The following is a 25,418-nucleotide window of genomic DNA, read 5'->3' as shown; positions in this document are numbered from 1 at the left end:
CGACTAAGGCACTGCAATATTAAAAGCGAGAGGCCCTTTCATGCTGAGGAAAATTTGTTCCATGAGTCTTGTAGCTGATGACGATAAGTTAAACCTTAATCAGTTATTCAGTCAGTGTGCCATGAAATAACGAGGCTAGCTGTCACAGAAAGCCGCCTGCTCCACTGCCAGTAGCGCTTACAGGTGTCTATTCATCTCCCCGCTCTCATCAATTACACAAGCCAATGACAGATCACTCCACATTCATTTGTCTGCTCACATATGCATGGTAATAAACGCATCAGATATCAAGGTAAATTAATTTATTCATATGAAGATGGAGTACCCACTGTACTCAGTGAAATGAATGCATGCACTCAATGCCACCGGCCTGCTTGACAGCTCAACCAGCGTAGCATTCGCTCACTAACTCTTTTTTTGTGTTTGTCCCTTTAGTAGCAGACACATACTGCCATATGGCTATCACTCTCATCTGATTTATCAGCACTGCAAGATTTTTTTTTTTTAATCCAAATTAATTTGTCTCCATATTTCAACAACATGAAAGGCAAAGCTACCTGCAGGATCCATGCAAAGAAACAGCTTTGATGTGTGGCCTGTGCTGATGCCGAACAGATGTTGGATGTGCTGCAGTCAGCTCACATGCATACATTATTAAGGAGCTGCTCTAACTTGACAACTATGACGGGATAACTATACAGGTAACTTATTTGATAATGGCACTTGATTGAATAATGAAGCGCTGGCTAAATTGTGCCTGACAGCAAATCATTTTTTCTATACATTTTTACTTTGTCTCACACACTACTCACTTGTTCTTGATCGTGTCTCCCCAGGCACCAGCGCTTTCATTATCACTTAGCCTTTTCAGCTTCATTGCTTTGTGCTTGGCCTTCACTTCTCCTTTAACGTCCTTCTCTCTTCCCATCTCTCACATGGACCTCTGTGAACCACAGTGAACATTAAACGACTGGAAGCAAACACACTTACTCAAGGTTAAAAAAAAACCACGGTTCACGCATTATAAATTAAAACCGCCGAACGCTTAAGCTTTCCAAGTTAGCTAATTAGCTAGCTAACATTAGCCAACGACGACACAAAAAAGCTAACTTTAGAGTAAGTTAGCTAAAAGAAAATATATCTTATTTCGCGTTGGAGGAAGATTATATGTCTCTAGGGAACTCTAACGTTACAGTATCATATGAGTCGCTCACCACCTGCAATGTCGACAAATACTGGAATATCTTTCATGGAAAATACAAACTTTTTAGGCGGTTAAGTTCACTTGATGGTCACTGCGGAATCTCGCCTGGTTTAGCTGGCGGTGTGCTGAGCAGCAGCTAAGCACGCGTCAACTCCAGCTGACTTCTGATTGGCTGAGGAAGCTCCGTGGGTTGCCAGCACTGGTTGCCAGCAGTGCCGTAGAATGGTTGCCAGGTTTGGGTGGTGTTACGTCGTCATTTCTGACCCGTGTGATAGTCTGTTACCTGTAGTGACAGGACATAGATTCCACCCAGTGAAACATTTCTTTGAAAAGTTAAAGTTGACATAGACACACATTTTTATGGACAAAATCCTGAAATTGCTCCCATTTATTTTGGTCTATTTTCACATGTGTGTTGTGGAAAGATAGTACTAAATATGACATCATTCTCCATTTACTATAGAAATATTAGATGTGGGTGTTGTGATTACTGTGACAAAGATTTTACTACGTTTCATCAATGTTTTTTTACTTCTTGCCAAATTTCATATTCACAAATGTAAATTTACAAACAAAAAACTTCAAGTCTTTGTATTTGTGAAGGAAATAGAACAATACTTGTCAGTGATTTATTTCTCATGACACAAAAAAGCTGTCAAAACAATAAATGTATGCACTATCTTAAAATCTTTAAGTGAATCTTTTGTCATTAGTCTCTCATGTCTTTATATGTACTTTAATTTATGTTAGATTTGTTCTGTTGTCTTTTGTTGTTTGGTACTGTTTTTAATATTGGTTTCTCAGTACTTGGATGTGATTTTGTTCACATTTTGTTTCCACTCACACTGTATGTTAAAAGTTCAAAATGAAGTATTTAAAAAAAAAAAAAAAAAAACTGTCATCACCCTGTGTTGACAGGATAACTTGTTTCAAACTTCATTTCCCATTAGGGTTAGGGCTGGTTGTGGTCACAGTACATTATGTTTATATATATGAAGCTTTTAAAAATCATTATCATTATATCAAACTGTATTTAAATTCAAACTTATAAGCCATACTTCATATTTATCATAATTTTATTCTTGTCAGGGCAGAAACCATAGGTTGGTCCAAGTCGTAGCTCTGCAAATCACAAGTCGAAAGTCTTTGCATTCAAGTCCCGAGTCAAGGCTGACCAATCCCAAGTCCAACCCCTGGTCCTAAACTGTGAGTTTCGAGCCCTAAACAAGTCATAATGCACTCGTCACCAAATTTAAAGCCATTTTAACAACCAAGTAATAATATATTAAATTTACAAATATTATGAATGCTTTTTAAAATGTATATGTGTATAAAGTTTCTTAAAACAACTGCGACTAATCATAAAAAAGGTAGTGCTGACGTGGCACTGTCATGGCATATAGCATCATTAAACAGTACCACAACAGCTTGAATTTTGTATGTTTCTGTCCTGCCTTGTTCTATAATCTAAATGTAAATGTCCATATTGTAAAATATATCATATACATGCCTACATTAGGCCTACTTTTATCCTGTGGGTTTGGGGAAGGTATGAAGTATTTTCAAGTTAAAAAGGCTCAGTTTCGGGGCATCGGTGGCTTAGTGGTAGAGCAGGCGCCCTGTTTACAAGGCTGTTGCTGCAGCGGCCCGGGTTTGAATCCAGCCTGTGGCCCCTTGCTGCATGTCATCCCCCCTCTCTCTCCCCCTTTCACGCTTACCTGTCCTGTCCATTAAAGGCAAAATGGCCCAAAAGATATCTTAAAAAAAAAAAGGCTCAGTTTCAAGTGAAGTCCTGAGTCACTGCTGCTAAAGTCCAAGACTAATTGCAGGTCTTTTTTGATTTTGTCAAATCGAGTCCAAAGTCATCAGTATGTCACTCGAGTCTGACTTGAGTCCAAGTCATGTGACTCAAGTCCACAACTGTGGTAGAAACTCTGTCAATCAGCAGTAAGACTATTATAAAGCTCCTCATTAAAAAAACGAGATCATGATTTTTGATCAGTGGCTTCTTCTGACCTGATCTATGGGGAAACGATAACAGATATTTCAGCAAAAAACTGATTTATAAATTTCAACTTCCCTTGACCAAAAAAATTAAACACTGAAATACATAAAAAATAGTGTCACACAGACTTTTTATACTGCAGTCATATAAGAACTTGCAGTGGATGAAATAATTGAGTGGCCCTTAGTTACTACATCCCAAGTATTGATATATCAGCCTACAGGGAGGCAGATCAAACATTATCAAATAAAACAGGACAGATGGTTGATGTTTTTACCTTGGCAGAAGGGTTCCGATAGAGGAGGAGTGTAGCTGTTTGTACAGATTGTTTCAAGAAATGCACTTACGGGTTACATTAAAGAAGCAACGTTTAAAGAAATGTTATCATTGAATGGTTGCTGCTGGTTCAAAAACCTTTGCGATCTGGAAAACCATAAGTAAGATTCTATTCTCACAGCTCCTCTCAATCAAATACAGGTAAACTAAATCAGTAATAATCAGTGGTAGCATAAAAATTATAATACAAAGATGTTATGAGTAGTGGAGGCTGGTTGTGCATGCATCATTTTCTGCCTTCTTGTTTTCAGCTTATTAATTTATCTGAGTGATATTCAGCTGATGCATCATAAATAATGTTACCCAAATCTTAGTCAATAAATAGAATAATGCCAATGAGCAGAATCTTTCCAAACTAATGCATTATACAAGTGAGGGAATGAACTCCCCATTGCCAACAATGTTGTCTACTGATACTAATACTGCTTAATGAAACATACCAAAATACAAGTGTTGTAATTAATTTATGTGCTGTCTTATTGTTTTGACAGCTGCCATAAAAACTGATGAATTTGGGTCTCAGTGGGTCAGTAAGAACATATTGTTTAATTGTGAAATCAGCAGACAATATTCATGACGAGCTGTCTGCCAATTCTAAGAACAGGCCTTTCTTTCCAACAGATTAAATTTTGATAATATTATCCTTCTGTCAACATTTTTGAGCTACAGATTGTGACAATTATTCTCAGTCATTTAGGTACGTATTTCAAATCATCCTTGACATTTGTAAAACCGTAAGTGCATTTCTTGAAACAATCTGTACAAACAACTACACACGATGGATTACCTGTAAAAGCTCGTAATTATTCAACAGAGAACCAGTATAATACATTTGATCAACATGACATCAGCAGTTGATAATGTAGGAAACAGCAGCCAATTGTACATAATCATTTGCATGAATGTGTCAAAGCTTTTGAAATTTGTTCAAAAGCATGACAACTTGCTTTCATGATGTGCAGAGAGATTACAGATCAGGGAATAAAACACCCAAAAATAAACAATAAGTAAATAATAATTCATGGGCACATGAAAATAATAACATCAGATTGAAAAATAAGCTTTAAAAATAACTCATTTGATAGCTATAAAGCCAAGTTTTGGTTCTGAATATATTTTCCTAGCAAACAAATAAGTTTTATGCAGCCATCAGCTGTCAACTCTGTTATCAGGATGAGCTGATGAAAAAAAATATTAAAAAGCAAAACAAAAACAAAAAAACATGAATTTGCTAAAGACACAAAACACTAACAAACAACAGACCAAAATGTTTGGAGTAGCAGCTATTTAAACAAGTGTAACATTGCTTCTATTTCAAATTTACAAATTAATATTAAGACAAATATCTGTGTATTTATGTTGTTACATTGACCTGACCTCTTTTACTTTTATTGCTATGAAAAATGTGAAAGGGTCTATCCAAATGTGTTTTTATTTAAGAGGATATTCAGCTGACCATCAGTAGATAGCCTTGTGGTGACAGCTATTATACAATGTGGTCTTATTGGTCATTTTGTATACAAAATTGTTACACTTCCTGTTACAGATATGTAGTCTATTCCCTTTATTCACACTGCATCAGATTCAGCTTCAATGGTCAAGAATGTGTACAAATACAAGAAATGTGCTTCTGTTTTTTTGTTGCCCTTAATGTACAGTAGTTTAGTAACTATTTGACCTATAAAAACATAGAATATGCTGGTGATATGGGTGTTTGGTGTTACAGGGTTATCGTACGGGGTTTTTCCTGATAATATAGACTGGTGTTAAATGTTCATCTAAAGTGACAACCTGTTGAAAGACATTTATATATATATATATATATATATATATATATATATACACACACACACACACACACACACACACACACACACATATTATATTATACAGTTTTGTGTATACCACCTGTCCTGGACCTGCAGTCTAACCCTCTCACTTGTTGCCATGACAGCTGTACTGTCTCTTTAAGGGACCCGGAAACGGTTCCCTCCTGTGTGTTCACTGGTCGCGGGGCCCAAACAGACAGCTGAGCTCCCTCCTGGAGATGATATCCCATCGTGCTATCTGGGCTTTTCGAAGCAGTGCGCGGTGCTGGCGACACCGGGCTGTTCTCAAAGCGGCTCTGGAGGCCTCGGACGTCAGCGGCTGGCGTTGGTATTCGACCCCAGGTCGTCGCGGTGTCACGGCAATGGAGGAGATCCTGGCGAGGGTCGTTGCACCTTTACCCACATACGAGACGAGAGACAAGTACCCTCCTCCTCCTGAATCGAACAGCTTGGAGTTCATGCACTTCTACGGCAGTCTGGACAAGGAAGACAAACTCGGCTTCCTGACGAAGCTGTCACAAGACTTCGGAGTGGACCATAAAAGCGTTTCAGAGATGGCCATGAGGCTGTTGGACACACAGCTACGAGACGTGGCGACCATTTTGCAGGTTGAAGACAGGCTGCGGTACGGCTTGACTCCCCGTTATAAACAGTTGCTTAATCATATAAGCAGGGTCGAGGGAGGAGTGAAGTTTCTGGTGGACCTCCGAGCCGACGTGCTTGAAATAATCTCATCCAAAGCTAGTGAGAGCCCTCACATCAGGGTAAATTTTCTGTTTACATTTTCTACGGGTGCTCGCTTGAGTCAAGCAGTGCCGTGCGCGTTTAAGCGTTTGACATGTTTCCTGAACAGCTGAACCTCGGTAGCCTAATTTAGAGACGGTGTATGTGGTGGGTTATTCCTGTTATGTAGCAACATTTCTTTCCACTTAACTTTTACCAAAATAGCACCGTGTGTCCAGTGCAAAGCTTCAAACTTCTACAAGGACAAAAGCCATTAAAATAAAAACTACTCAAAATATTATTACATTTTGACCATTTTCATTATGTACTGTGCGTCCCTGAAGTCATTTTCCACTTCCATTAAGTTAGTTACTAGTTTCTCACCTTCCACAAAAAAATACAATTTCATTGAGAGAATTTTCAAGAGGAGACGTATTTGTAAAGAGAACTCAAAAAAGTAAAGAAGGGAGAGCATTAACTTTAACTTATCTTGCTTCATGATGTTAATCGGATTGCCACACTGTTAAATTTCCACACTGTTAGGCTGAATTACAATTTGTTTACGGGGAGGACAATCTATTTTAGACCAGTGTTGTAAAAAATGTTGTTAATTCTCTTGGCAATGGTCCAGAGGTATCAAAATGTTAATAAAAACAATGAATTGTGAAGCTGCTTGAGAGCAGTGTACAGGATCTTATTTGCAAGGCTAAATTATGATACAGTAACATTATAATACAATCAGGAAAAAATCCAACTTTTCTTCAAAAGTTATGAGGCCAAAATGTTGCTGCATAACAGGAATGACCCTGGTGTATTTTAACAGTATTAACAGTGTAGCTGCTTACACAACTCACCCCACACCGAGGCACAAACTGCACTCCTTGCTCCCATCACATGGCTCACATTTCCTCACAGCTTGAGTGCCAATGACCTCTGCCACAGTTTACCTTCCTTACCAAACTAGAGGAACTAAATATGTTTTGTTTTCTTATTTCCTCATAGCTTAAGGTGTTTTTGCAAATAGATAACACCAAGCATGTTTGGCATGAGACAGTCAAGCTCATTTTCAGGGCTTTCTTCATATTTTCTGCTCATTTTGGCTGGACACATGAGCTTACAGTGCTGTTAAGAGCTGCTTTCCACTGTTGCTGGAATCCTCTTGTGTTAAAATAGACCCCGTAATAATATTTCATTCTATACATGAAGAGGCGAGAGCTACTCTGCTGCAGCAACAAGGTGAAAGCGCTGAATATAAATCAGGCACGTAATGAATATTTTGAATGATTTTTTTTTAAGACAAAGTGAAAATAAAATTGAAAGGAAAAGCAGTGGGGGGAAAAAACCTAAAATGTTCCATCACACAGACATGCCCCCCGTACTCTTTGCCCCCGTAATGGCACATTTTTGGCAACTTATTTTTCAGAGCAGCTACTCTTTCCAGTCTCATTGTTCAGTCATTCATGTTCAGTCAATTATAATTACAATTTTCAATTCAGTTCAGCACTGGAGTGTAGGAGTTTCTATGCACACCTTGGAATAAGAATGGGATTTTTTTCAGAGAGATTTATACAAAGTACGGCATGTACCATAGATGTGTTGTAATTAATACGTGCTCACTCGCTCAGTGCGAAGAAAAAGTAATCTGACAGGCTTAGCCCGTATACTAACATGTATTAAGCGCGCAGCTTATTATAAAAGTGCACTAAAAGTTGCATACTACTTTCTTCCTGCAGGATATACTTGCTTTATTTTTTTAAGCTTGACAAAGGTTACAAAAGTGTGTTTTTTAACCATTTGTCTGGCTTGTGCTATTTATGTTGGCTGTATCTCTAAGTTGGAGTCATACTGAGCTGACGCTGCGTGGAGCGGCTTTTATAAATCGACTAGCAGCTTGCGTGCTAGAGAATGGCTATTTGTGTGTCACAGGCCACCAGCAGCTCTTTTATTAAAACTACAGTAAAAGCAGAAGCCCCTGTAGTGTGTGGATGTAGACAAGTACCAAAACTCACCATCAAGAGAGATTCTTTGGTTTTGTGCTGGATGCAGGCACGGCACCAGGATTTTTTCTCTCCCGGGGCTAAGGGGGAGCTTGACCAATACGTGGGGGTGCTAAGAAAGTAATTGATTTTCATGACTTCAGTTACTTTATAAGGAGGTTCTTGTTTTTTCAATAAAAGCAGCTATGATACACAGCACAAGCATGTTCGATATAAAAGTGGTTTTAACTGAATTTGGCCAAAGAATGTCCAACAAAATAGTTAAGCCTAATACAAGTGACCACAAGGCAATGGCAAAAATGTTTCACGTGCAAAGGTGACAGATTCAGCACCGGACAGCGCCCATGCGCCTGCCAATAACCAGACAATACATCCAAAATGCGACAGCAAGTGCATTTATTCCATATGCATTATTAATATGAATATTCCAGCCATTTGTAATCCTCATACCATCTACGATTTTTTCTTGATCACAAAACGATCCATTGCAACGGACTGTAGGCTAGCTAGCCTTAGCCTAATGCGCGAGTATAAACAAAGGACTCCCCCCGCCCCTCCCCTCCTCTCCCCTCTCACACACACACACACACACACACACACACACACACAGGTTATGGTACACCAATCAATGGGGTACAGGCGCAGCACAAACATGCAAGCGAGGATTGCATTGGAACAAAATGGCTACTTGTGAACTTTTTAATGTTTTTTAACGTAAAAATATATATTATAAAATGTAAAATAAAATGCTTGAGGGGCTTAACGGGGGCTACACAGATTTTTGACGGGGCTATAGCACCCCCTAGCCCCGGTGTAGCGCCGTCCCTGGCTGGATGTGATATTTAGGGACCTAATCCAAAGCAAATCACTCATTCTTAAGAACTGGGAAATTTTTTTTTTTTTTTTAGCTTTTTGATTTTTACTTTACAATTAGGCTAGGAAAATCTTAAAACATCGGTTTTGACTATTTAACCATGTAATGCACCAGCCTCCCAGTGTTTTTTTTTCAAATAGCATACATAATCCATCCATTTTCATCCACTTATTTGGGGCTGCAGGGTCGCGGGGGCAGCAGGCCAGGCAAAGCAGACCCCAGACGTCCCTCTCCCCAGAAACACTTTCCAGCTCCCAGGAGGAGCATACATAATGGCTGCCAGAAATAAGATCTGATGGAGTTGACGTCTTACTGAGTTGACAAAAACTTATCAATTTCACTGTAGTCATAGTGAGTAGCCATTTTATTTTTCAAAGTTGCGAAGAGTTCTCTTAATGCTAATCAAAATACTCATTTTTTTAACCATGATTCTTATTTAGTTTTATTTTAGAAGAGCTGTGGAGTTGACTTGTTATGGGTGAGACACACCAGACAGCAATATCATTTAAAGAAGTAATCATAAGTTTTTGGAAACCAGGAAGCGAGTTAGGAGTCCTCAGGTTATAGCTAACTCTTTTATGCCCGATTAAATGATGTTTACGTAGAAATCTAATGGAGTTGATAAAAATTTGGGACATGTCTGTAAAGGGCCAACATTTTAACAAAAATACATATTTTAAAACAAAGATGATTATACATTTTACACCAATGTTATCAGTACGTACTGATAGTTTTAGTTTTTTGAAGGCTTTGAACACATCTTTTGTGTTTCTGGCACAGGGCAAGTTCGGAAGTTAAAAAAATGCAAACAGATCAAAATATTTTATAAATAATATTTATTTGATATATATAGATCCTTTCAAAGTAGTGTTTCACCCCAGAAACAGAATGATTGTGTTGATTAGTTATAATTTTAAGTGGTATTTATGCTTTTGTGCTGGTGATAGCCGTAGCTGGAGGCATCATGGTTTCGGGTTGTCTGTACATACAAACACGATATCTCAAGAATGCCTTGAGGGACTTTCTTCAAATTTGGCACAAACGTCCAATTGGACTCAAGAATATACTAAATAGAACTTGGTGGTCAGACATCAAAGGTCAAGGTCACTGTGACCTCCCTGTTTCACGCACTAGTTATAACAAAATTTCACACAAATGTGTAACAGGAATAAATGATGATGTGATGACATTTTATAACCTATCCAAAGGGTCAAAGATCAGCTTCACTGTGACATCATAATGTTTGGCAAAAGCACTTTTCTGGCCATTATTCAACACAGGAACAGAAAGGGAGACATTTGGTCAGATACGAAATTGGTGACACTAATCTTGGGTGTCCACCTTGAAACTGTGCTGATTGTATAGATCTTCTTTGCTGCCAGGAGGAAGATGTTTGTGAAGCATCCGTGTTTTCACAGACATGAATAGAAATTGTAAGTGCAACTTGAGTGGATCACGGAGGCATACGACCGTGAAGCAGTAATTGTAGTTTGGTAGGACATGATTCGTCCCAATTCTCAAGAATGGGTGAAATACTGCTTCTGTAATAGTTGTTCTTTGTGTCCACTATTCTCAAACACACTGAATGAAATGCAAACTGCTCATTTGTAAAGTGCTGCTGAGATGCAAGAATCAAGATTACAAAATGGATGTGTGTGCGCCATCGAAAGCTTTAATGGTCAAACTAAAACTGCCCTGCGTGAGATCATTCGGGGCCGTTTAGGTCCTCTATCATCTCTATGATCAGTTTTTATGTTTTGTTTTGCTTTGGAATGGAGCTCAATATGATTTTCAAAGACCCTGACTGCACTATCGCCGGAGGACTTCTAGCCTCTTCTCTCCTGCTCAATACCTATTTTATTCCTGCTGAGAGGTGGTGCAGATGCATTTAATCTCAATAACCAAGGCCCACTGAGACCTTTTGTAGCCTAAAAAAGGTCTACGCTACCTACAGAGAATTCGCTCTGAGTGCTGACCACCTTGGTCTTGGGGGCACACAGCAATCTTTTCTTGTTATTGCCAGAATTGATTGAGCTAAAAATGAGAAAAGGTCATGGTAAATATGAAGCTTTTAGTACATGTATTGATAGTATGTGCATACCAGGGGAGAGAAAAACTTGCAATAATACGGATGATCAAAAGAACACAGAAACATAGAGGGGAAAAATGATACAATATGGAAAATTACAAAAGTAATGAAGTTTGGATTTAACAAGGCTGCAAATACTGTGGTTCTTGCAAGAGTGTCACGTTGAATTCAACGCTAGATTAGTCTCTCTTGGTGGGGTAATTGATTTTTGATGTTCTTCCTCACTCCCCATACCTGCAGGCTTTTCAGTCTTGTTCACCTGTCCACAAACTGAGTGGATGAAAGCTATAAAAGCTATAAAGTCAGAGACATCGTTTTAGTTGGCTCCTTGGGATTTCACAGAATATCAGTGAGGCTATTTTTCCCCCACAGACAGGCTGCCAGGCTGACAAGTGGCATGCAGCCTACTGGAGTAAAGATATTTGGCGCACTCTGAGTTTGACCTGTAAACACTTTGGCAGTGTGGGGTCGTGGCCTCGGATTGACAGACTGTTCCTTGCAGGCGCCGCAGTCTCCATCGCTCTGTATAATCACAATATAGCTGTGGCTCAAGGCAACAGAGGCTGTATCAGCTCACGGCATCGGAGCCTCACTGCATTGTTAAAGCTCCAGTGTCAAAAAGTATTGCTTTATTTTCTTTCTAATAGAGTGGAGGATTTTCGTCTCTTCCCTTCCGTCCTTCCCTCCGTGCCTCTCCTAACCTCAGGCTTCGAATGCTAGACCCTTCCATTTCAAAAGACTTCATCTTCTGCTAGGTCAATGGAATACACATCTCAGTTTGGCCTTCCTTTTGTGTGGGTGAGAATTGGCTACCCAAGGCAGCCGCTGCACTCTCATGGGTTGTTTATGTGCTGCGTTTTCCACAGAAATGCCAGGCTGGGATTATCAGACATCATAGATTATTTCACCTCAGGCAGCTTGTGAGGTTAGAGGAACACAAACACACACATACACACACACGTACACCATCACATAAGTTTTGCTGAACTTTTTCTCCTTTTTTTCTCCTTAAGGGTTAAATTTGATTTTGCCTCTCATTCATAAGCGTGAAACTTCTCAACCATAGAGCTGAATAATGTTGCGGCTGATGCATATGTGGGGTTGAATTTCAAATTTCGTTAGTTTTGGTTGCGGAGAATCTCAGCCAGTGGCTTTAACACCATGACCCAACTTGAGCTTGTTTGCATTAGCTTTTATTATGACTGACAAGCCGGCATTAAAGTAAGCCTGAAGTGAAGTCATCCTATGGAACAGCCAATATAAGCTGTATTTATGTGTTTGCGTGTGTGCACAGTGTGTGCCTGTTTGTGTGTTTGCAAGAGATTTGCTTTAAATGAAGTCTGACCTTTGAGGGAGGACAGGCCTGCTTTGAAATGGCAAGTTGTTTATTGAAGTGCCTCCTCTACACCCATTGCAAACTCAAACAAATCACTTCTCATAATGTGAAAACATTCAAACAGCATACAGACACCCAAGGGACCATCCTCACTGCACTGTAAGATACCAGTATGGAATTGTTTATGGCCGTCAGACAAACTTGAGCAACTTAGCTGTCAGTCAATAAGATAGAGGCTGTACGTTCTCCCAATAAAAGAGGTCTATGAGGTTGTAAAGACTGTGTTTATCCATTTCTTTTAATAGGTGTATAAAAGCTGCAATTTCTCAAATGCTTTCATGGTGTTTCTTCTTTATAAGATAGAAAAGAATGACAAAAGAACCCTATACAGTAAGGACAGACAGCTTATGCGGTGGAGACTATGACCTTCCTTTTCTTATTAATGTGCATGTAAGATTTACCTGTGCATGCCAGTGTTTTATTTGTACAACATATAGTTCCTGCGCTATTATGAAGTACGAATGTAAGGTTAAGCTTTAATTTCCCAGACAGCCCGGCGGCTGTTCGCAACAAAGTAAAGAATGTGGTGAATTTTTCAATTATCCACTGGGTGTTGATGTTTTTATTCTTAACTCTCACCTTTTTTTCTCTCCCAGGACCTGAATGGCACGCTGAAGAGCCTGCTGTCTGAGTGGTTCTCTGTAGGTCTGCTCCGACTGGAGAGAATCACCTGGCAGTCCCCCTGTGAGATCCTGCAGAGGATCAGCCAGTAAGGGCATTCATGCTCCCTCACACTGTGCCGCTTTCTTTGTATCCATCAGTTTCTTTTCTTACATCCACATTATATAGCACGTTGATGAAAAGTGACGATTTTCGAAACCCCTGTTTCCCTGAGCAGTGATTGTCCAATCGTAATTTTTCAGACATAAATAGGCACTTTTCCAAATGCTGACTCAACGTGTGTGGCACTTAAGGGTTTTAATGTAGCTTTCTGAACCTGAAACAATAGAGCACAGTGTAAGGAATGGGTTAAACAGTGTGTTTACTGCTTTAATTAAAACATCATCATGTCCAGCTAACTCTCACAGTAGTATCGTTAACCCAGTGTTACCTCCAAGGCCAAGGAGCTTTTTATCAGGGATGATTCTTTATTAGAGGTGTAACTTCTTCTTTTTTTTTTTTTTCCATCTTTATTTATTTTTAAAAAAATTTTTTTTTTTTTCCTGTCTTGACCTTCGCCAAAGCTACAAATATTTTACCTTGTGCCTCCCTGAATGACTATAAATAATCAGATTTTTTTTTTATATTCACACTAAATGAAGGTATTGGAGCCAATGCAACAAACACACAGCACAGAGAGAGTGACAGTCATCACCAAAACAAATCTCTTAAGCAAAATGCAAATCCTATTTGCAAATCGCAGTATCACACAAATGTGTGTCATCAGACCACCCTTTGATATTCTTAAGTTAAAAGTTGTAAAAGTAATCCTGGATTATTTTTGGCAAAATTTTAAACAAGACAGGTAGAATACAGTGATTCTGATAAAATATCACTAGTTTAAGTTTAGTTTTAATTATGTTTCCTGTTGGAAACGGTTGTTACGCATGCTGTGTTCAAGGACACAAGATATTTACAGGGTCTGGCTGTGATAAATTGTGTAACTTTTGTGATTTTAAGGAAGTATGCCTTTCAAACCTGCTGGCAGGATTTGGGGTTCAGAGTGTATTTAAAATGTATAAAAAATACAACCATTTAAAGTTGTATGTCGCTTATGTAGATAATATTATTGGGGGAAGTTTACACTTAGGTAGCAACCTCCAGTCAAGCTAACGTAAAACTTCAATTAAACGCCTAGTCTCAATTGAATGCCTAGTCCCCTTCCAGTGTAGCTACACTTTTTGAAAAATAAACACCTGTCTCAATTAGACGCCTGATATATTATCTGAAGCCAAATTTTTATACAAGTAATATTCATACTGGCAATTTTATTGTATTTCCCATCTTTCTGAGCTTTATAAGGCCTTATAAGGCCTGTCTCATATAGACACCTGTCTCAGATATAGGCCTGTTGATATCAATGAGTGAAGCAAATAATAGCCCGGGCTAATATTTTAGTTTTACGGTAGTTATCCAAGATAATGTGGCAATGGCCCAACACAGGTTAGTCATGATCCTAAGACCTTTTTCTCTTGTTCTCTTGGAACCATACTGTTTGAATTTTGAAAGCAGAAATCCAACTGCTTTCTGGCTTGCCCATTGTGTATGCTAAATATTCAAACAGGGTTTTGTAGAATTAAAAATGAAAAAGCTTTTATCATGACCTATGATAAAACAATAATCATAGGTTATAGGTTATAACAAAAAAACTCTTATCATGCTAGAGCTAACCAGCTCTGCACTACAATACCAGATGTGCTGTTTCCCTATTTCCATTTCCTCCAGGTGTATCTTTAACTGGTGAGGGTGCAGGCTATTTGCATGGAGTTTAGACAGTCTTAGCATGCTTTCATGCACGTAGCCATCAAGTTCGTATGTGAGACACATTATACAGGTCTCTTGTTTATAACAGTTCAGCTGGAATCATTAAAAATCATCCAGAGGCGGCGTTTAAAACAATTCCAATGGCTAACGTTAGCTTAATCAGTCAGCTAGCTACAGCTAATAAAGTCTGACCGCAACAGTGGTATGAAGAGCAAAATGAGCTGTAAATGAGAACCCTGCTACTGTCTACCTCTGTTCGAAATCAAGGACCCAGTGTTTCAAAATGTATTAATAATTTTGAGTGGTAAATTTGCCCCATTATCATCGGAGCACATGTGCCAAACGAAATGAAAATCTTGACAGGTGTAGCAACAGTAACTAAGGAGGGCAGGATTTAGCAAATGGTTTGTTCAAAACTGAAAGACTAATTATCAGCCCTCTGCCAGGTACGAGGCAGTGCACCCTGTCAGGAACTGGACTGACCTGAAGCGCAGAGTGGGGCCATACCGCCGTTGTTATGCCTTCACCCACGCCGCCATGCCAGGAGAACCCCTGGTTGTTCTACACGTGGCCCTCACAGAAGACATCTCTGACAACATTCAGGTTAGAAACAATAGCTACAGGCTGCTGTAATGGTTTGTCTCACTTTACCACACCTTGGAGGATACTTAAACATCTGGGATTTACTACTTTGTTCCTCCTCTCAGCTGACAAATGGATTATTGCTGTGTGAAAAACAATACAGAGACCTTTAAACTGCAAACCCCTCTGGGAGCAGCCTCTACAGCGCTGAATTCCTCTCCTTTGTGTTTACAGTGAGAAAAAGGTGGTTTTGACAACACTGCAATTTGAGAATATTCCAGGGTGTGAAATAGTGCAACAATAGACACAGTTTTGCTCCAGCAGCTCTGAAATAGCTATAAGAGACTCCCGCCTTGGCTGCAGCTGTAGCCTCAAACACTGAGAATGGGTTTGTATCTGGATGAGTGATGCACTATTTTTCTGTGACTCAACAAAAATATTTGTTTTCCTCTTAGAGCATCGTCCGTGAGTTCGCCACTCTCGACTCCGAGGAGGATGTAAATAAGATAAATTCAGCCATCTTCTACTCCATCTCCTCCACCCAGGCTGGCCTTCAAGGGGTGGAGCTGGGAAACTACCTCATCAAGAGGGTGGTCCGAGAACTACAGGTGAGTGCGGGTGGGATGCAGGATGTAGTGTGGTACATTAGTCAGCAAATTAACTATGGATGTGGAGCTAGGAATGGATGTTGCAGCATTCTTTAGATAAAACTTTAAAAAGTCATTCTTATTGCACATCACTGGTTTCAAACCTGGGGATCCCAACCCTGAGCAAGGGTTGCCAAAGGTACATGGTGAGTCACAAGTCTTTCTCGATTTTAAGGCAGGCATGTCCAAAGTCCAGCCTGGGGGCCAATTGTGGCCGCGTGGACAGATGTCAAACAGCCAGCGGCTTGTCAAAATATAATATATGTGGCTGGCCACACAGTACTGGTTAATCAAGCAAGTTCAATTTGAATTTTTCTGTTCACCTCACACTGTCAGGAATATCATACAGACAGGTAGATATGCACCAAGTCGGAATTCGCAGGCTAACGTGTTTTCATAAACAGATGGTAAACAAGCTAACGAATGGCTACCTAGCAGCAGACGTTTCCTGCTAGGTAGCAGACATGGCCATAGCAAAGAAGGGTAAAGCCGACAATGAGGGCCACCGCTCTTAAGAAGGTGATGGAAAGTTGAATACATTTCCACTGAAAGATGAAACGGTTGTATTTGTCTCATTTATATGTGTTTTTGTTTTTTGTTTTTTTTTAATTACACATACGATGTGAGATACCCCAGGTGTTTTCACATTATCTTATCTGGACCCCATTCAGAAAAGTTTGTGCACCCCTGTTTACGGGGTGTAACAGATGTATATCTCATGATTTCATTCATTTCTATGAAGAATACTAAATTAAACTGTTGTTTTTATAGTTTGGACTATTCTTCAAGATATTAACTTAAAAGAAATCTCACAGTATAAGGGCACCAAACACAGGCTAAATTCACACAGCCTGCATTCCTGCGTTAAAGAAGTACCCAGAGAGCAACCAATGAGCTAATACAACAATGGCCAAGTTACAGGAAGAGGAAAACACTGAATCCATCAAAAAAGCCTGTGTATTATGTGTGATTTTAAAAAAAATACTCTAAGAAAATGCATAACAAAGACAGAGAATCATATAAAAATGTTCTAAAAATATCAGGAAACCTCAAATCTGATGCAATATTCACAGGAAATAATCTGCTCAAAATTCATCAAAATCGCTCATTTTACTCAAACGTCTTGCAGTTATTGTGTGTGTCTGTACTGTTATGGTTATGTATTGAACAAAATATGAAATATCCATGACATATGTCACTTAGTCAGGGGTCATCAGTTTACTCAATGACAGAAAAGGGGTCCCTTAAGAAAAAGGTCGGGAACCACTGCTCTTTGTTTAATGTAATAATGATGTGATGTTCTGATTACCATTGTAGCATTTTGTGTTGATAGTTTTGCTAAAACATTGTGAAATTAAAGTTAAAACCATTGCAAAATACTGCAATAGAAGAATAACTTGAATCAAGCCTGTTTGAATTCCTATAAAGACTGTTAAAGCTGAGGTAAAGCATGAGGTCCCAGAAGAGGCAAGGTCATGCAAACACTTGTCATCTAAATACAACTATGAAGTAGCTCGTCTTATCTGTGAAGCTTTTAAATCACCCTGTCCCTTTATAGCTATATAATGACACCTTATCATTGACAGTACACATGACACGTGCACAGATACAGCTGTTAACTCCTGCACAGCTCCTCGGCTCCTCCCCTATGGTGTAGCAAAAGTGTTGTTAGTCTCCTCTCCAGGATGTTTCACTCTGTATGACTCACATGCTGAATTCAATTAAAAGGCTTTACAGTAGCCTTCAGGTGTGGCCCAGCTGGCATGGAGTCATTCCAGCGAGAAATGTAGCCATGGCAGGCAAAATTTTTGTTTGATTGCTTTTTCAAAAGTTTTTATTTTGGTCTCAGTGCTGAATCATAAATCTCTCACTTGTTCTAGCACTTGCTTATACACACATGAATGCTTACACACATAAACAGAGCAGTTGTCACTAGACAGGCAGTAATGAAATCTCATCCATCCCTCTCAATAAGCGCAGAAGAGCCCTTCATGTCGGGCCACTCCAGCTAGCACTTGTTAAACGACGGGAACTGTGAATGGAACATCAAAAGCCACTCTACCCAACAGATGGGAAATAGCTCTTTACAATGTATCCTCATAAAAATCAGGTTTCAGAGCTTTAAGCATCTACCACTTTAGTTATTCATACAACGGGGCTGTTTTGATTGGTGCAAGCTTTTCACTTATTGGCATTTTTATTAATGGCAACATACAGTTCAGTGAGCTCGGCGCAAATTGTGTTGTGTTTTCTGCTTTAGCATTAGGGCTGTTTGTGTCTGAGACTGGGAAGTAGGTTATATTGCATTGTGTTTTAAAAGCTTTACAGATGGGGAATGTTGTCTTCATCAAGAGGTCTACTAGCTTTGCAATTCAGCGTCTCCTCCTGTCATCTTAGTTGTCTCTTATGCAAAAATTATGATCTAAAAACAGAGTTGTGCTACTTTTTAGCTTCTCCATACTATCCTACAAAAGCACAGAGCAGTAGCTACTAAACAGTGATGTTGGGGAAATATGGAATTAGATTTAGGGTTCTTTTATACTCCCTTTAGGTTTGAAAATAGACATCACTACCCTCATCACTGCCTGAATCAAAAGTTTCACACAACAACAAACGAGGAAACTGAGGAGGTCGTGGTAATGTACCTTTTAACTGAGGCAGCATTGTAGATGGCGGTGGTCTGTGAAGATATTAAATACACTGCGTTATGTGGACAGAGAATTTCCGCTTCCATTACATTACCAACTCATTGTGCAATGATCGCAATGAATTCAGTGAACGCAGAGTACAGACAGCAGGTTCTGTCTGTGTCCATACAGGTACCAGTCATTAAGTATAAATGGCCCCTTATACAGGGAATCTTCAGGGAATGACAGATTGCCAGATTAAAAAGACAGTCAACAAACAAATTGCTCCCTCAGCTTTCTAAATTAAATTAAACTTTGTTTTGATTATTGTAGTGTATCTGTTCTGCTGGGTCTGTCCGTTGGACCACTTTTAATTACCAGCCACAACAGCGTTGCCACAGCTGGTGTTGTCTTCACCTTGTGAGTCTGTGTATGTCATCAGGGCAAAATGTGGCCCTGGTCTGTGGACAGATTTTTGTCACTGCAGTAGCGTTGCAACTTCAAAATACAGTTACAAAAATGTACAGGTGTGTAGTTGAGATCAAAATGAAGGCTAACTTTGAAGATGCATGTGATCTGAGCAAGGGGGCTTAAGGTGTCGTGGAAGGAAGTAGGGAGCCATTGAAATACAGTCATTAATCTACAATTTAATACATAAAAATATTTTATTTCAATGTATCTTAACCTCATCAAATATTATAAATTCCACTAGAGTCAAAGCCTGAGATATCAGTTACTGCTTCTCTGCTAAGTTAGTAATGTTAGCATTAGCTAATGTTTTTTCTCCATTAGTGTAGGATGTAGCTACTGTTACTTAACTGCTAGTTATGTTGAATAACCAAATATATTATCAAGATGTTGGTTCGTCAAAATTGTTATTTTTAAATTACATTTAACAAATAGGGAAAAAATCAATTAGCTAAGGCCACCGATGGCTACAGGCCTCCCAGGAAGTGCGGCAGGCTTTGAAGCCAATTATCATAGTGGCTAGACAGTGGAATTACAACTCCCGGGTCTGACACGTGATGCTATTGGGCCCCAAAAGACTATTTCCCATTGACTTACACTGGCAAAGAGATGTCTGCAAAGTGGATAGATATTTTTGGAGTCACAACCCCTGCGAAATGACTTGTTTCACTATCAGGATTTTATCCATTCGGTCAAATAACATTTGGAAAGGCTAGAAGAGCCACAAGATCAAATCGTTTTATCCCCATTCAGTTTAGTGGAGTGCTAAAGTGGAAGTAGCCGGCTCGGTTGGCAGAAGTCTCTCATGTGCAAGCAGCTCTGATCATCTGAGTAGTTTCATGCTGCAGAAGTAGAGCTTTTTTGGCTTCATGCGCCACTAAGCAACTTCCATAGGAGTGAACAGGGTCCTGCCTTCAGTGCTGTCTCCAGGTCTCTACACCCATGGGTGGCTATTTCACAGGTGGCTGTCTCTTGGTATAACTCTCTTGCTGTAGCTGTGTCGATGGCTGGTAAAGTATAGTCAAATACGGCTTCTAGAGTTGATCACCAAACCAGAGCCAGATTGTAGATGCCTTTTTAACAGAGATTATAAATATCTATGGCATAATAATTGTTTGAAGAGATGCCAAGAAGCCAGATAACGGTCAGTTTTGACTGAATATGGAGCCACTGACTTTTTGCTCTGTAAGACAGTGTAAAGTAGTGTTTGGAAACTGAACTCTTCAATGTGACTTTCATACCTTTTTTTTGGAGGCTTTTATACAATGCACCCCATGAGTGCAATTATTTTTTTATGACCCTATTGGGAATCGAACCCCTGACCCCGACAGTGTAAGTGCAGTGCTCTACCCTCGAGGCTACCTAAAACCACAACACTGGCTTGTATTCCGCAGTCCCTGGCTTTCTGACAGGGCTTTATCTTATGTAAAGGTGAAGAGAGGAGCAGCGCAGCCACAGAGGGACCACTATGATGATGGATAGATGATAGAGTGGAAAAGAAAAGGTCACAGTCGTGATTTAAGGTGAAGGGAGGAGGTCTTGCTTGTCTTTGTAGATTGGCCCCTAGAGCACAGGTCTGGCACTGTTCTTCATTTTTCTCTCTATCCTTTCCTCTCTGTTACTTTCTCACCTCTCCTGTAGCCTCTATTCTTATTTCCACCACCATCTTTTCTTTGTCAAGCCTGCTTGGTCTCAACGCGGGAACACCCAGTAGTTAAAAGTAGAGGTAGGAGTGAAGAATGCGAGATCATGATACAGTAGAGTGAGAAGAAACAGAAAAGGAGTGCCGGGGGGGCATGGGAAGCGAGAAGGCTGGATTTTGAAGTGGAGGCAGGGCGAAATCAAGGATGAAGAAAGGAAAACAATGTTGCAGAGTGGCGTGTCCCTCCAGGGGTTGTCTGACACTTCCACTTTTATCCGCAGCCACTTTCACTCCTCTGCCTGCCACATCGCTCCGTCACTTATCAACCCAGACGCCGGAGCACGAAGATGGGCAGGGAAGAGGGGGAGGATTCTTTTTTGCAAGAGGAGAGAGTAGCGGGGTGGAAGAGAACGCATGAGATGGGTGGGCGGGTGTTGTGCGCGTGTGTATGTGTGTGTGTGTGTGTGTGGGCATTCGAGATGAGACAGAGACATGCAGGAGAGGCGGGTGAGAGAAGAGGACAGGTATTAAAGGTGAGAGTGCAGGTGACTGAGGAGGAGGAGGAGGAGGAGGAGGAGGATAGAAAGAAGAGAGCGGGGATCATCCATCTCCATCACTGGGGCAGGATCATGAGGCAATGGAGTTGATTTGTAATGCGTCCCTGTCTGAGGAACTGAAGGCCTGAGCAGCAGCCTGAGCACAAACAAGAAAATGTTGTTTTGTGTTTTGATACTGAGGTGGAGCGTTCGTCTCTCTTATTTCCGCCATAGCGACGCTGGTGCCCCTGCATTCTAGTGGGGATCAAATCACTCCTGACTCTCATCTGTTTTCTTTACATCGTTACCTTGTTTCCTCACCCCCACCCTTTTCCCAGGTTTATTTTTTTATTTTTTGTTTTCCTGTCTTCAAGCTGGTTAAGACAGGTTTAGGCAATTCTGCGTTGAAGTGTTTCTGCATGCATGTAAATGGTTCTGCAACTTTTTGTGTTTCAAAATAGAGGATTAAAAAGAAACTTTTTTAACCCTTAAATGCAGTAATGTTTTTCCAAACATTCCTGCATACTTAAGGTCTTTAGAGACTTGTTCCATTTTTAACACAGCTACACACTGAAATAACAATGCTTCTAACCTTTTCAGAATCTGATGTTGATGGTACACCCTCCAAACCCTTTTGTTTTGCCTTTATTTATTTTTGGATTGCTTATAGATGTCAAAAAATAATTTCCAGAACTTAAAAAAGGATTTCAGTCAGGAACACTTTAGTCAAAAAAAAACCTTTATTTCCATTTGCAGTATTATATTTGGCAGTATGGCTCTGTTCCGGGGTCTCTTTGCCTTTCCTCTGGCCAACACAGAAAGCCTCTTCTACGCGCCAACATGGAGAGCCTAAGGCAGAGAGAGCACACCTCTCCGCCCTTCCACGCGCCTGTGTGGAAAGCCTTAGGGTGGTGAGAGCACAACTCTCTGCCCTTCCATGTGCAAACAAGTTAAGCCTGAGGCAGATAGGCAAACCTCCCTGCCCTTCAGCGCGCCTACATGGAAAGCCTAAGGCTGAGAGAGCAGCAGCAAAGACCCCTTGGGAACAGAACAGAACCAGCATCAATAACAAACAGAACTTACATTGGTAAGTCAGACGCGGCATGAAAAGGAGGAGCTGGGGTGGAGATGGGTTGCAAAACGCCTTGCAGAGGACGCAGCAACAGTAGGCAGCCAGAGCAGTTTAAATAGAGCGCCCTGAACGAGATTTGCCAATTGGTTCGCATAGAAAGGAATCATGTGATCTATCAGCTGACTTCCTTCCATCAATCAGCTGCCCCATCAATTGGTGGAGCTGGGATGTGAGCTCAGCTTGACATTGTGTCCTGCCTGAACTAACACTAAGCTCTATATATTTTGAACATAGCTTTTGATGCATCCAAGGTGGCAAAAGCTGTGGCCGGAGGCATTTTGTCTTTGGTTGTCCGGTACAGTTGGTATGGTTGTCTGTCTTTCCATACATCTGTCCATCCTTTTATCCCATTCTCTTGAACGCAATATCTGAAGAGCACCTTGAGGGAACTTCTTAAAATTTGGCCCAAATGTACACTTGGACTCTGATAAACTGATTAGATTTTGGTGATCAAAGGTCAAAGGCCATAACTCAAGAATTCATACACTAATAATGAGGACAAATCTCAATAGGATATAACAATGAAGTGATGATATTTTAAATCCCAAAGGTTAACTTCACTGTGACGTCATAATGTTCTGTAAAAACACTTTTCTGGCCATTACTCAACACCATAACTCAGGAACAGAAGGGGAGGCATTTGGTTGGATACTGAATTGGTGACACTAATCATGGATGTCCACCTTGAAACTGTGCTGATTGTGTGATCTTCTGTGCTGCCCGGTCGAAGATGTGTGTGAAGCATACATGTCTTAGAATGTGTAGCTTCTTTAGAGGAACATCCATATTTTAAGCATTGTCAACTGTCTGGACAGACATGAATGTGAACTAAAAGTTGACCGGTTCGCTGAGGCATACAACGGTGAGGCTGTTATTTTAGTTATATATTATATTTATGCATATTGGACTGTGTTGCACATAGCCCACTGTAACTACTCAATGACTGCTCCACTTCTGCTTCTGAATGATCTGACTGATCACTTTGCATAAAAATAAAATCCTCATCTTCATTTTCAGACTTGTCATAAAAAACCCTCCAATAGACCCTGTCATTGCTGTTGCTTTGGTCTCTGTTTACTTCCTGTCAGCTACTACATTAACAAACATTCCAACAGGAAATACAAAGGGACCCATTTAGAATGTTTATGTTGTCAAGTTTGAAAAGGTCTACATCCAAGAAAGTGCTGCTATGAAGTGTGGCCGACACATTGATACTGCACCATCATGCTACTGTGACATAAACAAACCTTTTCGCCTTGTGAAAGTGTCAATTTATAGTAACAGTGACACAAATTGAGGCCAAACCGGATAACACATTACCTGCTTTTATCAGCTACCTGCATAATGTGAAAAAGATATCACCCTTACGAACCTCTAAAGACCCCGAGATGCCATAAATAGTTTAAGGAATAGAAGGGGGTTCAAGGCCTAAAGTGTTAGACAAGGTGTAAATGGTCCTGGGTCTCTAAAGACCTGAGGTAAGCATTTAAGGGTTAACTCTACCTCCCTTTCCCTCTCATGTCTTTCAGAGCGAGTTCCCTCACATGGCCCAGTTCTCCAGCCTGTCTCCGATCCCGGGCTTCTCCGCCTGGCTCCAAGGCCTGCTCAGCCAGTACAGGAAGGAAGGCCGGGGCTCTGACCTCCTCTCTGAGCAGGAGTGGATGGAGGTGGAGCAGGCCACTGACTCAGCCCCTGGGACTCCAGCCATTGAGGCCCTCCGCAAACTGATCGCCACCAGTGAGTGGATGCGTTCCGAGCGCCTGACCCGTGTCCTGGAGCCCGTCCTGATGCGCCTCTGTGCCTGGTACCTCTATGGGGAGAAAAGGCGAGGCTACGCTCTCAATCCGGTGGCCAACTTCCACTTGCAAAATGGTGCCACTATGTGGCGGCTCAACTGGCACGCTGACACCAGCCCTAGGGGCGTGTCAAACTCCTGCGGCATCATGGTGAACTATCGTTACTTCCTGAACGAGACATCTAAAAACGGCGCTCTTTACCTGCAGAATAAGGTCATCACTGCATCGGAGCAGGTGCTGGGGCTGGTGTCCCAATTTCAGCAGAACAGCAAATTGTGAGACAGAGACAAGGATACACCCATAAATACACCTCTGTTCTGTCACATGGCACCTAATATCTTCAATACATCATTTAAAAACCTCAGCTTGTTCAGTTTGTTTTGCATATTTGACGTTTCTTCAAATATTCAAACAGGAAACACCAGCCCTGAAGCATCGCTTAATGGACATCAGCTGACATTATTTTTGGGCTGAAATTAGAACATTTCTCACAAGACGTGTCTCGTCCCATCTTCTGTCTGTAGTGCATAGGTTAGGCTTCTTGCCTCATTGGCTTTCTGGTTGAAGCTGTTTGATATTGTGTAAGTGCCTCCCAGGCTGAGAGACTGTAGCTAATGAAGCACGAGGCATCTATCAATGCTTTACCATGTTCCTGGATAACAGTGTGTGTAATGGTGAAGCCGGAGCAATGAAGGGGTGCAGCTACTGGAATAAATGATGTTTAGATTCTTTCATTTGGCTGAACTGTCTCTCTGCAAACATGTTGATGAATGGGAGAGTATTGGATTTTCTTTTTTTGTTCTCACAAAGGGTTTATATACACCTGCTGTTACACTGCTTATTCCCACTAAAACTCAATACACAAAGGCATAAAATCACTGACTGAAAATATTATTTCATTTTAAATAACTCTAAACAAAACAGTTTTGTTTTTTTTTCTGACGTGTATCATGGCAACTCATATTTTATACTCGACTGTGCACATTCTGATCCGATGGGCTGGTCTCTCCTGGTGCCTCCATTCAGGTGATTTTTTTCATAATTTTGCCGTCACACACACACACCACCGACCTCTCCAGAGAGTCATCGCCAATGTTCTAACTGCTCTGTA

General features: G+C 40.5%; 2 protein-coding genes across 9 annotated transcripts in view; one reads left to right on the top strand and one right to left on the bottom strand.

Moving 5' to 3' along the window:
* The window catches only part of zgc:173742 (DNA topoisomerase I, mitochondrial), a 50,624-nt gene extending 43,004 nt beyond the window's left edge, over nt 1–7,620 (bottom strand). Inside the window, exons 1-3 of one of the 8 annotated variants that reach the window (XM_050074229.1) lie at nt 6,952–7,620; nt 1,265–1,487; nt 813–943 (exon numbers count right to left, since the gene is read on the bottom strand). In XM_050074229.1, the coding sequence (XP_049930186.1) occupies nt 813–928 (116 nt within the window). In that variant the 5' untranslated portion in view covers nt 929–943; nt 1,265–1,487; nt 6,952–7,620. Of the gene's footprint in view, nt 1–812; nt 944–1,214; nt 3,241–3,486; nt 4,225–5,450; nt 5,568–6,951 lie in introns of those variants that run through there. The other 7 variants (XM_050074230.1, XM_050074226.1, XM_050074228.1 and 4 more) reach the window with 7 other exon arrangements.
* On the top strand, nt 5,593–25,164 carry mlycd (malonyl-CoA decarboxylase). The gene is made up of 5 exons (XM_050074232.1): nt 5,593–6,138; nt 13,050–13,162; nt 15,324–15,480; nt 15,915–16,067; nt 24,041–25,164. Exons 1-5 carry the CDS (start codon nt 5,593–5,595, stop codon nt 24,584–24,586), a joined length of 1,515 nt encoding a protein of 504 aa, XP_049930189.1. The 3' UTR covers nt 24,587–25,164.
* The last annotated feature ends 254 nt before the right edge of the window (nt 25,165–25,418 follow it).

Source organism: Epinephelus moara, chromosome 20 (assembly GCF_006386435.1).
Source record: "Epinephelus moara isolate mb chromosome 20, YSFRI_EMoa_1.0, whole genome shotgun sequence".
Lineage (NCBI taxonomy): Eukaryota > Metazoa > Chordata > Actinopteri > Perciformes > Serranidae > Epinephelus > Epinephelus moara.
The sequence above is the reverse complement of the archived record's forward strand: the minus strand, read 5'-3'. Positions and strand labels throughout refer to the sequence as shown.

Bases quoted from the DNA above. Each gene is read 5' to 3' on its own strand.
- mlycd (XM_050074232.1), top strand. From the start codon at position 5,593: ATGATATCCCATCGTGCTATCTGGGCTTTTCGAAGCAGTGCGCGGTGC. The intron at 15,481-15,914 runs GTTAGAAACAAT...TTTTCCTCTTAG, and splicing joins ACATCTCTGACAACATTCAG to AGCATCGTCCGTGAGTTCGC. The intron at 16,068-24,040 runs GTGAGTGCGGGT...CATGTCTTTCAG, and splicing joins GGGTGGTCCGAGAACTACAG to AGCGAGTTCCCTCACATGGC.